Here is a 13,760-nt window from a genome sequence, read left to right as displayed (position 1 = left end):
ACCGCTGCAACTGCTTCAAAAATAAAGTCGAGTGTTCAAGCCGCTGTCATAATAGTTTGAATTGTACAAATAAATGCTATAAAGTACGTATGATGACAAAGCCTGCAGGATCACCAGATTTGAGTTGTAAATGCTTTATCCAGCTTCACGATTTGTATTGTAAGTGCGAAACGAATGCAAGGTAACATGTATGGTCTGTAATTGAATCGAGTCTTGTTGTTAGTCATTTCACGTAATGCCTGACCCCGAATTTCAGTCATTTCACGTAATGTCTGAAAAGTTTAGTCGTTTCACGAAATGCCTAACCACAATCAGTCATCACGCGAAATGACTGATTTCACAGATTGACTGTAACATATGTGTGTGTGTGTGTATATATACATATATACACACACACACACACACACATACACTTTTCCTCCACCTAATATATATACACACACATACACACTTTTCCTCCACCTAATGTATCAATGATCTTACTTGACACTTGACAAAGGTACAAGATTCTGTATCGAAATGTCGCAGTAACGCAATTAAGGAAGCTGTTACCAATAAAACATTGTTCCAATCAATACAATATAGAGTCTGCCAGTGACCATAAATAGGGTAAATAGGGTTTCACAAAATTATGAACTGTGGCCCCAGATTGTGCCACTCCACACGTGCTATAATCACGTGACACCTCCAAGGGCACGTAATCATTGTGACTAAATAGGACAATTTGATAGTTATACGTACATCCCTGCTTTAACCCACGGACTGCAACTCTCTGTACATCTGTAGATATCATACACTTTCTGGTCTTCTTTCAACATGTCTGGTGTTGTTCCCAAGTACTCTGTAAGGAAGGCGACTCGCAATGATGTGGCCGCCATGAAGAACATGATAAACATTGAAGAGTGGGAGATTCCATCTGACTTACTGTACTGCACGTTTGATATGGATTCAAGGGCTTGGTTTGTAGTTGAATCCGACTCTGGTGAAATACTGGGTAAGTTTGTAGTCACTGAAATGATACTAACATTTAGTGTTGCTGGTACGAATGTATGTTACAGTCAGTTGGGGTGGATGTTGGGGTGGTTTGATCGTGTATTTGTGTGTTTGTATGTACGTGTGCATGTGTGTCCTTATGTGTATGCATGAAATGCATGCATGTCGGTGTCCGTGAGTTTGCTAATGCATGCTTGTGCGTGAGTGAGTCTGGACGAGTGATATTGATGAAGAGGTGAGTGTCTGGACAAAGGCGAAATGAGCGTTTGTGTGTGCTGCCCTACATGTATGTGCTATATTTATGTTATAATTCTCTGCGATCAATCAAACATAAAATATTTGTTTTGTATAACAAACACACAGCATGGGTTATGTCTACAGCAGTTTACAGGCACGCAGGTGTTTTTCGTTTTTTGTTGTTTTTTTTTAAATTAGATGTTCTATATGTGTATATGTATGCATGGGTGTGTGTGTGTATGTATATATGTGTGTATGTGCTGTTGTTATTTACTTGATTATTATTATTCAATGTAAGGTTAATATCAGAGCTAAATATACACACTTACCAGTTGGGCGCGGTTCAGACAAAGTAGAAATAAAATAATTTCAGCTGTCAGAAAAGCGAAAAGGGCGTATGCAGATAAACTAGATGAAACGAAAAATCGATCCACTACAGACAAATGTTGGTGGAAGTTTGTGAATAATTACGTGAAGAGAAATAGTAACAATTCTAATTTTTCCCCGCTGATTTTCAATGATATCGTATGCGATGATTTACAAGATATAACTGATTCTTTAAATGATTACTTCACTCGTCAATCGCGAGTAGAAAACCCGGAGTCAGTACCCCCCACTATCAATATGAAGACAGTCAATAGTTTATCTGAAATTAATCTCGCTAATAATGAAGTACATGACATCTTAATGAATGTTAACATTACGAAAGCAACCGGCCCTGGCGGAATTGGAAATAACATTCTGAAAGTAATCGCGGTGAGTATTGCACCCCTTTTAACGAGGCTTTTGAATCTATCACTTCAAAAACACGTATTCCCGGCAGTCTGGAAAGAAGCAAGCGTTAACGATTGTACAAATAACAGACAAGTAGCCTTAACTAGTTGTGTATCAAATTATTTGAGCGACGTATATTTAAACAAGTTTTTAATTATCTTAGAGACAATAACATTTTATCCAGTTTACAGTCAGGTTTTATCCCAGGGGACTCTTGCGTGAATCATCTGACATATTTGTATAATTTCATCGCCAAGGCAGTGGACGAAGGCAAAGAAATACGCGCAGTATTTTGCGATATCAGTAAAGCTTTTGACAGAGTATGGCACAGGGGTCTGGTACATAAGTTAAAGTCTTGTGGAATTGATGGTTCACTATTACAATGGTTTGAAAGTTATGTAGACTACCGATCCCAGCGTGTAGTCAAAAATGGCTATTGTTCAAATATTAAACCAGTAAAAGCTGGCGTCCCGCAGGGTTCTGTTCTGGGACCACTTCTGTTTCTCGTCTACTAAATGACATTGTTGAAAGCATTGACAGTAATATACGATTATTTGCTGATGATACTTTATTTATGTAATAATTGATGATCCTTACGTAGCAGCGCTTAATCTGAATAATGATCTTCTTAAAATAGCCAACTGGGCAAAAACCTGATAAATCGATTTCAACCAATCAATCAATCTTATTCAGTAGGAACTCAAATCATCACCCAAGCTTATTTTTAACGACGCTCAAGTAGAGGAAACTTCGAGCCATAAACATTTAGGTATAACTCTTCAAAACGATTGTACATGAAATATTCATGTAAACAATGTTGTTAAGAGAGTAAGTCCTATGATAAACTGTTTAAGAAGCTTTAAATACCGACTAACGAGAAACAACCTGAATCGTATGTATACATCGTTTATACTTCCGATGTTTGATAACTGTAGCCATATTTATGACAGTTGTACTAATACACAGGCAACAACTTTGGAACACCTGCACTTCGACGCGTTACGCTCGATCTGTGGAGCTGTTCGCGGCACCAGTCACGATAAAATCTACGCCGAAACATCCTCTGTTTCACTCTGCGAAAGAAGAAGAATAGCTACACTAGTCACATTTACCCCACTATCGAAATGAACTCGTCTCTCGAACCCCTTTGTCTCTCAAGTCAGTACCTATCCGTTACGCAATGCATCACACACGCAAACTATTGCTTGCCGTACTGCTCTATATCATAATTCATTTCTACCGGACGCTGTGAGTTTATGGAACGCTCTACCGCAAAGTATTGAATCCCTAACAGATGTCAATGAATTCAAGTCTGCCTTTAGTCCTAGAGCTAAAGTTATCCATTTCGATCCAAACATAGGTATACAAGTATTTGTACATGTACATTGGAGCAGTCTTCACTTAAGTTCTCTTGAGCTTGTTGACCAATCCAATTCATGAAAATTCTGTCGTTGGCTTTTTTCATGTAATAAATTTGTTTAAACCATAACCCTATCATATATTGTATTGCTTTGTTTGGTGTTATCTTCTATATGATACCAAACATATTCTATTTCAAACCATTTGGTGCTCTGGTTGTCTTCTGTCCATAGGCAATAAGGTTGTTTTTAAAAATTATTCCTTATTCATAACATATGCATCGTTCTTATCACCACGTGGCTGAAATGTTGCTGATGTGACGTTACATTTTACTCACTCTCTATACATTGTGTTCGTATGACAGGTTGCCGGTGCTTGGCGTATTTCAACGAGAAGACAGTAGCTGGTGGTATCTATCTCATAAGGAAAGACCTCAGAGGCAAAGGGATCGGACGTGATGTGAAAATGCAATCCCTCAAGGCAGTGGCTGACGCCAACATCACCATATCAGCCACCTTCGTAAACCTTTACGAAACACGTGGCTTCACGATCTACTATGACGTACACCAGAAACGTGGACCAGTGGAAGTCATCTTGGGGGCCTTTCCTAAAGCAGGAACGACCTCGGGTGTCACTATAGTCCCCTATGAAGATGCCATGTTTACTGAGCTGAAGACATACGATGAGAAAGTATGTGAAATTGAGAGGGACTATTTCTTGACAAACTGGATCATCGGCCATGCAAAGAACATTCTCATTGCTCGATCACATACTGGACGTGTTGTGGGATATGGGTGTTTGCGGGTGACAGAATACTGCAATGAAATTGCACCATTGTATGCTGATAGTGACGCCATAGCATGGGCACTGCTGAAAGAACTATTGCAACACCTCGATCCAAAAGACACCGTTCATCTCTTCATTATATCCGAAAACAAAGCAGCGATGGAGAGTATTGGCGAGGCTCCTCTGACAAACATTTTTACGCTTCATAAAATGTACACTAAACAATCGGTGCCCCAAAATCTTGATCGGTTGTATTCCTTGTCCGCCATTTCATTAAGTGTTGTCTGAAACACCTCCACATAACTATGTAGGCGTGTCTTCCCGAAAGGGGTTCTGTATACATAAATCATCAGGGCCTTGCCCTTGAAATTTGAATGTAGGCATTTATGAGGCAGTTTTATGGTTGTACCACGCAACAAACATAAACATACCATGTGAAAAAAAATAAAATGATACACATGTATATCAGTGTAAAAGTTAAAATGATATACTTGCATCGATTGTGATAAAGCCAGTCTCAAGTGTTAACATTGGAAGTGTATTCCAAAGATTTCCTCGTAACAAAATAGTATAAAATGTATAGAGTTGTTATGATGCATTGTTGTCCTGTTTCTTGTAACAGATTCCAGGGAAGAACTATATTGGCAGACCAGCTTTATTAAGGCTGACACTACATTGCCAACTCACCCACTAAAAGTGACTGCACAGCTCTACTTTCAGAAGTGGCAAATTGATCTACAACTGTACGGATGTATCACGACTAACCCTACACTAAAAATCACCCACTAAAAGTAACTGTACAGCTATGCCTCCCACGAGTGACACATTGGTATAATTTACAACTGTAGGTTTCATGGTGCGTTTATGTTTAATATCGAACAACCTGTATCCGTCAGGTAGTTTGTGTCGACCAAGGGACAGCTTTACTATGATTGTGTGTTATATCTACGTCACAGTGCGGGAGCTTGTGTAATTCAGTGGGAATTACATGTTAATATTGGAACCAATACAAATTGTAATCACTTTAGTGTATGGATTCCAAAATGATATAGGTCCATTTGTTTCTGTTTGCTATAAAAGTCATTGTGGGATGATTGAATATGACTTCTCACAACTGCTTGTGACACCATTTAGAGACAAACATCTTTTCAAACTTATCGCAACATAGTCATGCAGCATATCAAAAGGCATATCAAATGATTTATCTTTCTTTCATTACACTCCAACATTGTAAGAAAGGCCTATATTAATGGAGTTCATTAGTCAGTTGATGTATTCTCCCATTTCATAATATATACTCCCATGACACATTTATGTAGTAATAATAGTTTCCAGGTAAGGTTATGTTAGGTTCATGCACAAGTGTGAAATCTGACCTACCAGTACAGTCAATTACTGACACTCGTGTCTGTGTAATTAAACGTCATATGACATAAAACCAAATCTGCAGTCAATATGAACTGAATGTATTAACACAGGAGTGACAAATTATATCATAGTAAACATATACCTCTATACTACAAGCTGGGTTTGTAAGTGCAATATATAATGTGTACTTGTACATTTACTTAAACTTCGCATTGTGAAGCTACTTACGTTGTCAATCAATCCGTTATTAACATGCACAACTAAGAAATATTCTGTTGAAATATAAATTTCAAAATTATCTGACATACAAGCACAAACATGAATTCTGCGCATATATTTTCTTGATTTGGAAACTATACTAGGCACATAAAAGCACTGTGCATACAAACATTTAGAAAATAAATTGATGAAACCTGTGTAGACACATGAGGATTTTAACTCAGAGATTAGTGACATGCAGCATGCGTGACGTCGGTGGCTTCGTCCTTGAGACGTGCAACACTACGTTGCACGTGAATTGTGGGAAAGAGAAACAGAGCAAATGAATGTCATACAATACTGTCGACATACTGTCGAATACCCTTGCGATCGTTCCAAAAATTAAACGGCTTAACGTATGCACAACGACATGAGGTCCCTGGGATGGTCCGTTGGGGAATGTCTCAACGACAAATGGCTGCACATTTCCACGGCCACCGGAACACCATTTCCTCACTGAATACAAATGACGTCATCGATCGGCCACGTTCTGGACGTCCACGTGTAACAACTCCAAGACAGGACAGATGGATAGAGGGTGACCCTTCTTTGCCACAGGTTTGAGGCTGCAGTGATGACTGCCCGGACCATCCCAGGACTTCGCTGTATTCACCCCAACACAGTTCCACAACGTTTACGTCATGAAGGTATCAGGCCACGACGTACCGCCATACGGTCTATCGTCACAAACAACGTCACCGGCAAGCTCGCCGAATTTGGTGCCGGAATCATGTCCGCCAACATGATGTTGGAGAAATGTTGTTTTTACAGTTGAGTTAAGGTTTAACATTTCTGATAGTGATGGACGTAAACATGCCTATAGACACATGGGAGAACGGTATGTACAGACCTGTGTCTTGGAGAGGAATCGCTTTGGTAGTGGTTCAGTGATGATTTGGGGTGGAATAACAGCACTCCAAAGAACTCCTTTGGTGATTGTTCATGGCAACGTAACTGGTGTGGGCTACAGCGATCAGATTCTTCTACCTGTGGCAATTCCTTTTCTGCAACGTCGTGGCCTTGGTTAACATTCCAACGGGACAATGCCCATCCTTATACGATAAGGTTTGCTATGAATTTCTTCGAACACCACCATGTTGACTTACTGCCTTGACCTGCAAATTCACCGAATCTCACCGAGCATGTTTGGGACGAGATGGAGGTCTTCCTCATCTGCCAGAAGACGGCCTTGACCTTGCAACAGAACATGAACAAATCTGGCGTGACATCCCACAAAACTTCGTTGGACGTTTGATAGACTCTATGCGTCGTCAATGCACTGCTGTTCCCAATGACGATGGTGTACATACCCGTTATTGAACTGGTCGTTTGAACCCTGCCTCGCTTGTGGACTCGTGACGTTAATGTGATTGACTTCTCAACTGATATTCTCCCGGCTGGTTATGGTTTCATGATCCCTCCAGTAAAGTTTATATGTACCTTTGACATTGTTATTGTACTTATAGTCTGGGATAATATTTTGACAATGCACAGTTTCTTTATGTGGTTAGTATACTTTGCTGCAGTGTTGTGGAGAGAGTTGGTTATAAGATCAGAGTATACGTAGCTTTCTACAGTGTCACTCTCGATATCATGAGCCTTAAGTAACTACCCACTGAAAGAGCTACTTCCCATATATGCCAAGTTCCATTTGATTAGCTTTTCCCCACTTGAGTATTTGTGTGTCGCATTTTCTTTTTGTCCCGTGATGAAGGAATCGTCGAGAGGACACACAGTTGGGCCAGAGGTCAGATACCGTGGCATATTTCTGATTCTAGATCCTCAGGAACAAAGACGTAGTCAATTACTGATGACTGTGCATTCTTTATGTTTCTCCACGTTTGTGTTACTACTGAGATATGATGACGTACCTGAGGGTATGTGAGTAACAGGCCTGACCTAGAACAGTTAGGCTGGATAAAAAATAAACGCTAATCTAAAGTGACGAGGGTGGTAGGACTAAGTTTTCTTTTTTTTACAGAAAATACAGTGACGAGGAAGGAACAGATTGTTATTTTTCCACTAAGAAATACAGACTGGGAAGTTTAACACGTGTTGATAAGTTATAGATTCACTCACAGTCGTTCTTACAGACATTCATTCTTATCTTGGAAAATATATGACGGGAACGCGGCCAAGTCAAAATTATTTTTTTAAATGGCAATACAAAATTGTTACGCGCACAAATAATGTGACGCGCCGATACCCGAAAAAAACTTTGCACTATTTCTTATTCAATCTAACTCCCAATCTTTGACATTGCTGTCGTAAGAGGCGACTAATGGGATCAGATGGTCAGGCTTGCGGACTTGGTTGACACATGTCATCGGTTCCCAGTTGTGCAGATCGATGCTAATGTTGTCTACCACTGGATTTTCTGGTCCAGACTCGATTAGTTACAGACCGCCGCCATATAGCTGGAATATTGCTGAGTGCGGCGTAAAACTAAACTCACTCACCCACTCACTCACTCTTTGACATTGCACTTAGGTTACCTCAGTGACTTACGACCACCTAAGTGCTTTGTAAAAGGAGGCCAAGGGGCTCCTTTCAAGAAGCAGCTTTTACTAAGTTTAACCTTAAATCCCATTCTTTAACATTGCACTGATGTACGATCACCTTAGGTCGTTATGAAAGGAATCCCTGGTCCGTGTTAAAATCACCGCACAACACAACGCAACACATTACATCTGGTCTACAGCATTGAATACATCCAGAAACTGTTCTTTATGTGATGTAAGATTCTGATTAGTTGAGCGTCTATACTGTTAGGACGAGAGATATCACTCATGCGGGTTTTTTATGATGGAGTGATAATGAGACAGGAACACGTTTCTCAGGCTTCTTAGTTGAAGCTACCATGGCTACCTGAAATATTTCAAATGGTATAGCACATAATCGGGAAGGCTATGGTGTTTTAAGAACATCAGCAAACGTTATCTTTGTGTTTTTACCCTCCTTAACTTTGTAAAACTTCAGTGTTCTATTCTCTAAATTGAATTTTGATTTTTGTCTGTTCTGTTTTATAGCGATTCTTATGTGTTTTTCATGTCATCCCGTAGAAGGGGCGATGGGGTAGCCTGGTGCTTAACGCGTTCGGTCGTAACGCCGAAGGCCCTGGTTCGATTCCCCACATGGGTACAATGTGTTAACGGCATATCTGGTGTTACCCGCTGCCATATTGCTCAAATATTACTAAAATGGCGTAAAACTAAACTCACCAACCCACTCATCCTTCAGAAGTGCAATTTGGTTTTCCTTACCTCTTAGCTGTGTTACTAGTATTTGTATGTCACCTCTTAGTTTCATTTCCACAGAACGTGTTTTCTGCATTTCCCTCTCAGCATTTACCAAGTATTTGCTGCTTTCATCTAAGGCACAATTTATTGACAAACTTTTGTGGCTGTAGTTGTTTTACTCTATCGGTTAGTTCTGTTACCTTTAAAACCATTAATCGGATGGCATCGTTCACTTAGACGGATTTGATCTCCTCCTCTCCATCCTCTTCTCTGTGTTGATTTTCTTCAGTGTTCTTGTTCTTCGTGCATAGAACAGTGGGTACAAATAAACTTCATGAAATTAAGATATGTCGGTTTGTGCAATATTCCAGCAATAACACAGCGGGGCAACTCCAGAAATGGGCTTTACACCTTGTACTCATACGGGGAATAGAACCCGGAACTCCAGCGTGACGAGCCAATGATGTAACCACGACCCATAAAGTGCTGTAAGTTCCCATGGCCCCAAGAATGCTGAACTACCTTCAGCTCCTGGTGATCTATAGCCCGAGAATTGTTAAATATGATGATGTATTTTTCATAGTTTTAAATCTATAGCTGTGACCATCTATTTGCTGTACTTTCCTTTTGTTGACAGGCCTTAATTTGAAATGTATTGTTTAAAAATGTCGCACTGATGTATAGCCTGATCAAGTAACAATTTGGCTGAAAAAATGCCGATGTGACTTTAAGTAAACTCATTCATTCACTTGCTCACTCACTCAAATATTAGTCAAGAAAATGCCACTCATCTCATCTTTTAATACAGAATGCATGTAACAGAGGTGAACAGGTGGTGGAAAGGCGTTCCAAACACGTGTATTTCACATCTATGCACTAAGAAGAAACATCTTTATTCATCTGAGGCGATTTCCTCTGTGTTAAGCACAGTTTCTCACGCCAAGGATCCAGTAGGCATGTCCCTTGCCTCTGTAGGACTCGGGCACGTCCAAGTACCCGACCTTTGAAAGGTCACACAATTTCTTCTCGATAGCTGCCTCGTAAGTTAGACAAGTAAATGTCTTCTCTCTCATGCACAGGTCAGAACATTTAGTTGTAGGGCTTGCCAGTTTGTCATTGCTGTCCTTTATAAACATGCCTTCGTATGTCGTGAATCCGTCACCATATGTATTGCAGCCTAGAGAATAGATTGTCGGACAAGGTATATCATTGCGACTTGGGAAATCGAGAAAGGACATAATTGAAACATGATAATGCACACGATGAATTATATAAAAATAGTTACATTTTTTCTTTTCATATCAGATACAATCCTGTATGGTTTCACAAGTACCTAGTGATTAAGTGACTTAAATTCCACTAACATCAACAATATGTCTAACATACTGTCTTCTACTTTTCTATCAGAGGTCCCAAAACATTCAAAGAAAATTTAAATTTACCACATGTTTTCAACGTATTTATTCAATTTAATTTGGGCTAAATTTGACTACAATCGCCAGTAGCTGACCCAATGTCCCTAGTTATAACTCTGCATGCTAGGTTTAGTTGTAATTGTGATAATCTAGTTGTTTCACTGTCCTTTGACGACAGGTTTTTATACTATACAAGTATTTCATTTCTATGTCAAATATGCTATCGTCACGATTTGACTGAAATCCTGCCGATGTGACATTAATCTTAACTCAATCACTCTTTCCTTTAGAAAGCTGCTTCTTCACCCTCCATACGGTACCCGTATTTTGTTCACCGCCCAAATCACGGGCTTATGGACTTGTGACGTATGTCAACTTAAATTCACATTGAATTGTGATCGTCCGTGACATGTATGACGGACACAACATCTTTCTAGTGTTTTTTCATAACCCACAGGTGAGCATCTTTTCTTTATTCTAGCTTTATTCATAGTGATAAATATATATACTCTTCAAAACATGTAGGGGAACCTGAACTTTCAATTTGGATAAGAAGCGTAAACGTTAACAAACGTTTCAAGGACAGACTTCATATGAACGCACCACCATTTACCTCTGTTACCACCCCTACACACAACGAATGATATGCACGTGCACAACGCAGTAGCCCAATACACGTGCATGGGGTCCCATTCTTGATTTTGACGTTTTTCAAGAAGGTCGCGAAATCACCTAGAACATTAATTTTGACACTTATCTTGCATCACACGGTTGTTAGTGTTTCTTTCTAGTCTTTTGTTTCAAAATGAAAACCTTATACATGCAAATAGCATGCCATACACCAATCATCTTTCGAAAGCGACTACATTCTAAATAACTTTGGTTGTACGGACATGCAAATGGAGATGCACTCTCAAAACATTCAACAATATCATATCAACATTTATTGTTCATTTATTGTTAGTTAGCATTTATTGCATTCTCTACGTTTTGGAATAGTGTGGCAATGCCAAGGTGTTGGTAATGTGGATTGCTTTATGTTTGAATTTACGCGTCGGGTTAAAGGTTGTTATACACAAAAACATGGTATTCAGAGGTGTCAAACTGTTCCAAACTAAATTTTTATGCATAGTTCAAAGTGTCACTCTTTCCTGAGCTATACCTATGCAGTTTACGTAAAGAAAACGCACGCATGCGTACCTTGTTTAGAATTTGAGAACTTGAATATTATGCAACATACAGGCAGAAGGCAGGGTATGGACACAAACATTCGTTTTTGCCCACTGTAGTTTAAATGCTATTGAAAATGAAATTCATTTTATTTTTGTTTGTCCTGTCTATCATGATATACGTCTTACACATTTTCCTTACTTTCTCGTGCGTATTATTTATCACAGAGAGACTCTTGTAAGAATGTTACAGTCCTCTGATATCTCACTGTTAAAAAACCTGGCAAAATTTGTTAAAAACGCTGTCGGTCTACGATCGTCATATCTTTAAAATTTATTAAATGCAGCACCGATTGTAAATATCTGCATGTAATATGTACGTGGGCCTGAGGCCTTATTACTGAAATAAATGAATTATTATTATCAACACTGACTCCGACGAATCTCCTAAATATTTCTAATCGTAAATTTTAAAATGAAGTCCCCTACTTATTTTGAGTGAGTGAGTTTAGTTTTACGTCGCACTTAGCAATATTCCAGCTATATGGCGACGGTCTGTAAATAATCGAGTCTGGACCAGACAATCCAGTGATCAACAACATGAGCATCGATCTGCGCAATGGGGTACCGATGACATGTGTCAACCAAGTCAGCTAGTCTGACCACCCGATCCCGTTAGTCGCCTCTTACGACAAGCATAGTCACCTTTTATGGCAAGCATTGGTTGCTGAAGGCCTATTCTACCCCGGGATCTTCACGGGTCTACTTATTTTGAAGAGTATATTATCGGTAAAGTATGTTAAAGTTCGTGAACATATTGTTACCGATCGCGCTTATGCAGCAGCACGTAAGGCAGTGTGTGAAAGTTTAATTAAAAATTATAACTTATTTTATAAACATGTTTTCTTGTATGAACACCACGTGTGTACAGTTTCAGCGATGATACGATGCATCGCCTGTGTGTGACGTCATCATGTAAACATTATTCATTGTTTTGTCACATATGCCAATTAATTGTTCTCGTCACGATATGGCTGAAATATTGCCGATGTGACGATCCATTTTAACTCACTAACTAACTCACTCACTCACTACTATCTTGTACGTAATTTCATAAGGGCACACATCGTAAGTATCGTGTTTATAATATACACTTCTTCTAGTTTACTGTAAAATATGTTCTCGTCACGATATGGCTGAAATATTGCCGCTGTGACGTTAAACTGACTCACTCACTCATAAGGGAGCAGCCAGAGAGCGCTGTATAAAGCCTGTTACTGCAATACTGACTTACGTCTTATGCAACTGTTGTTGGCAGGGTTGAAGCTGTACCCTGGTGTACACTTGCAGATCTTCATGAAGCACACAAACTTCCTAGCTGACGAACAGTCAGAGTCCGTTAAGCAGCTCGACCCCAGGGTTCCTCTGACAATGGGACCTGTGAACTTCTGCTGTATTCGATCTTAACAATACAGGACTCAGATTAATTGAATACACATTTTCAGTTCCTTTGTGACGTGGTATAATTTTGTAGTCTCATAACAGTAAATGTCGGCACCATACTCATCTACACACTCACTACCACCTTAATGTCGGCACCATACCCATCTACACACTCACTACCACCTTTAGTGTCGGCACCATACCCATCTACACACTCACTACCACCTTAGTGTCGGCACAGTACCCATCTACACACTCACTACCACCTTTAGTGTCGGCACCATACCCATCTACACACTCACTACCACCTTAGTGTCGGCACCATACCCATCTACACACTCACTGTCAACCTTTGTGTGAGCACCATACCCATCTACACACTCACTACCACCTTTAATTTAGTGTCGGCACCATACCCATCTACACACTCACTACCACCTTAGTGTCGGCACCATGCCCATCTACACACTCACTGTCAACCTTTGTGTGAGCACCGTACTGATCTACACACGCACTGTCACCCTTAGTATCGGCACCATACTCATCTACACACTCTACCAGCCTAGGTATCGGCACCATACTCATCTACACACTCACTACCACCTTTAGTGTCGGCACCATACCCATCTACACACTCACTACCACCTTTAGTGTCGGCACCATACCCATCTACACACTCACTACCACCTTAGTGTCGGCACCATACCCATCTACACACT

At 39.9% G+C, this 13,760-nt stretch overlaps 1 protein-coding gene across 1 annotated transcript; it reads left to right on the top strand.

Moving 5' to 3' along the window:
- The first annotated feature begins 816 nt into the window (after positions 1 to 816).
- Positions 817 to 4,437, top strand: LOC137255645 (uncharacterized). The gene is made up of 2 exons (XM_067793112.1): positions 817 to 994; positions 3,728 to 4,437. Exons 1-2 carry the CDS (start codon positions 817 to 819, stop codon positions 4,435 to 4,437), a joined length of 888 nt encoding a protein of 295 aa, XP_067649213.1.
- The last annotated feature ends 9,323 nt before the right edge of the window (positions 4,438 to 13,760 follow it).

The sequence above is a fragment of the Haliotis asinina genome, chromosome 11 (genome assembly GCF_037392515.1).
Source record: "Haliotis asinina isolate JCU_RB_2024 chromosome 11, JCU_Hal_asi_v2, whole genome shotgun sequence".
NCBI classification, from domain to species: Eukaryota; Metazoa; Mollusca; class Gastropoda; order Lepetellida; family Haliotidae; genus Haliotis; species Haliotis asinina.
The sequence above is the reverse complement of the archived record's forward strand: the minus strand, read 5'-3'. Positions and strand labels throughout refer to the sequence as shown.

What these genes read in the sequence shown, in the direction of transcription:
- LOC137255645 (XM_067793112.1), top strand. Translation starts at nt 817, where the DNA reads ATGTCTGGTGTTGTTCCCAAGTACTCTGTAAGGAAGGCGACTCGCAAT. An exon ending in CGACTCTGGTGAAATACTGG is followed by an intron (nt 995 to 3,727) that starts GTAAGTTTGTAG and finishes TTCGTATGACAG; the next exon opens with GTTGCCGGTGCTTGGCGTAT.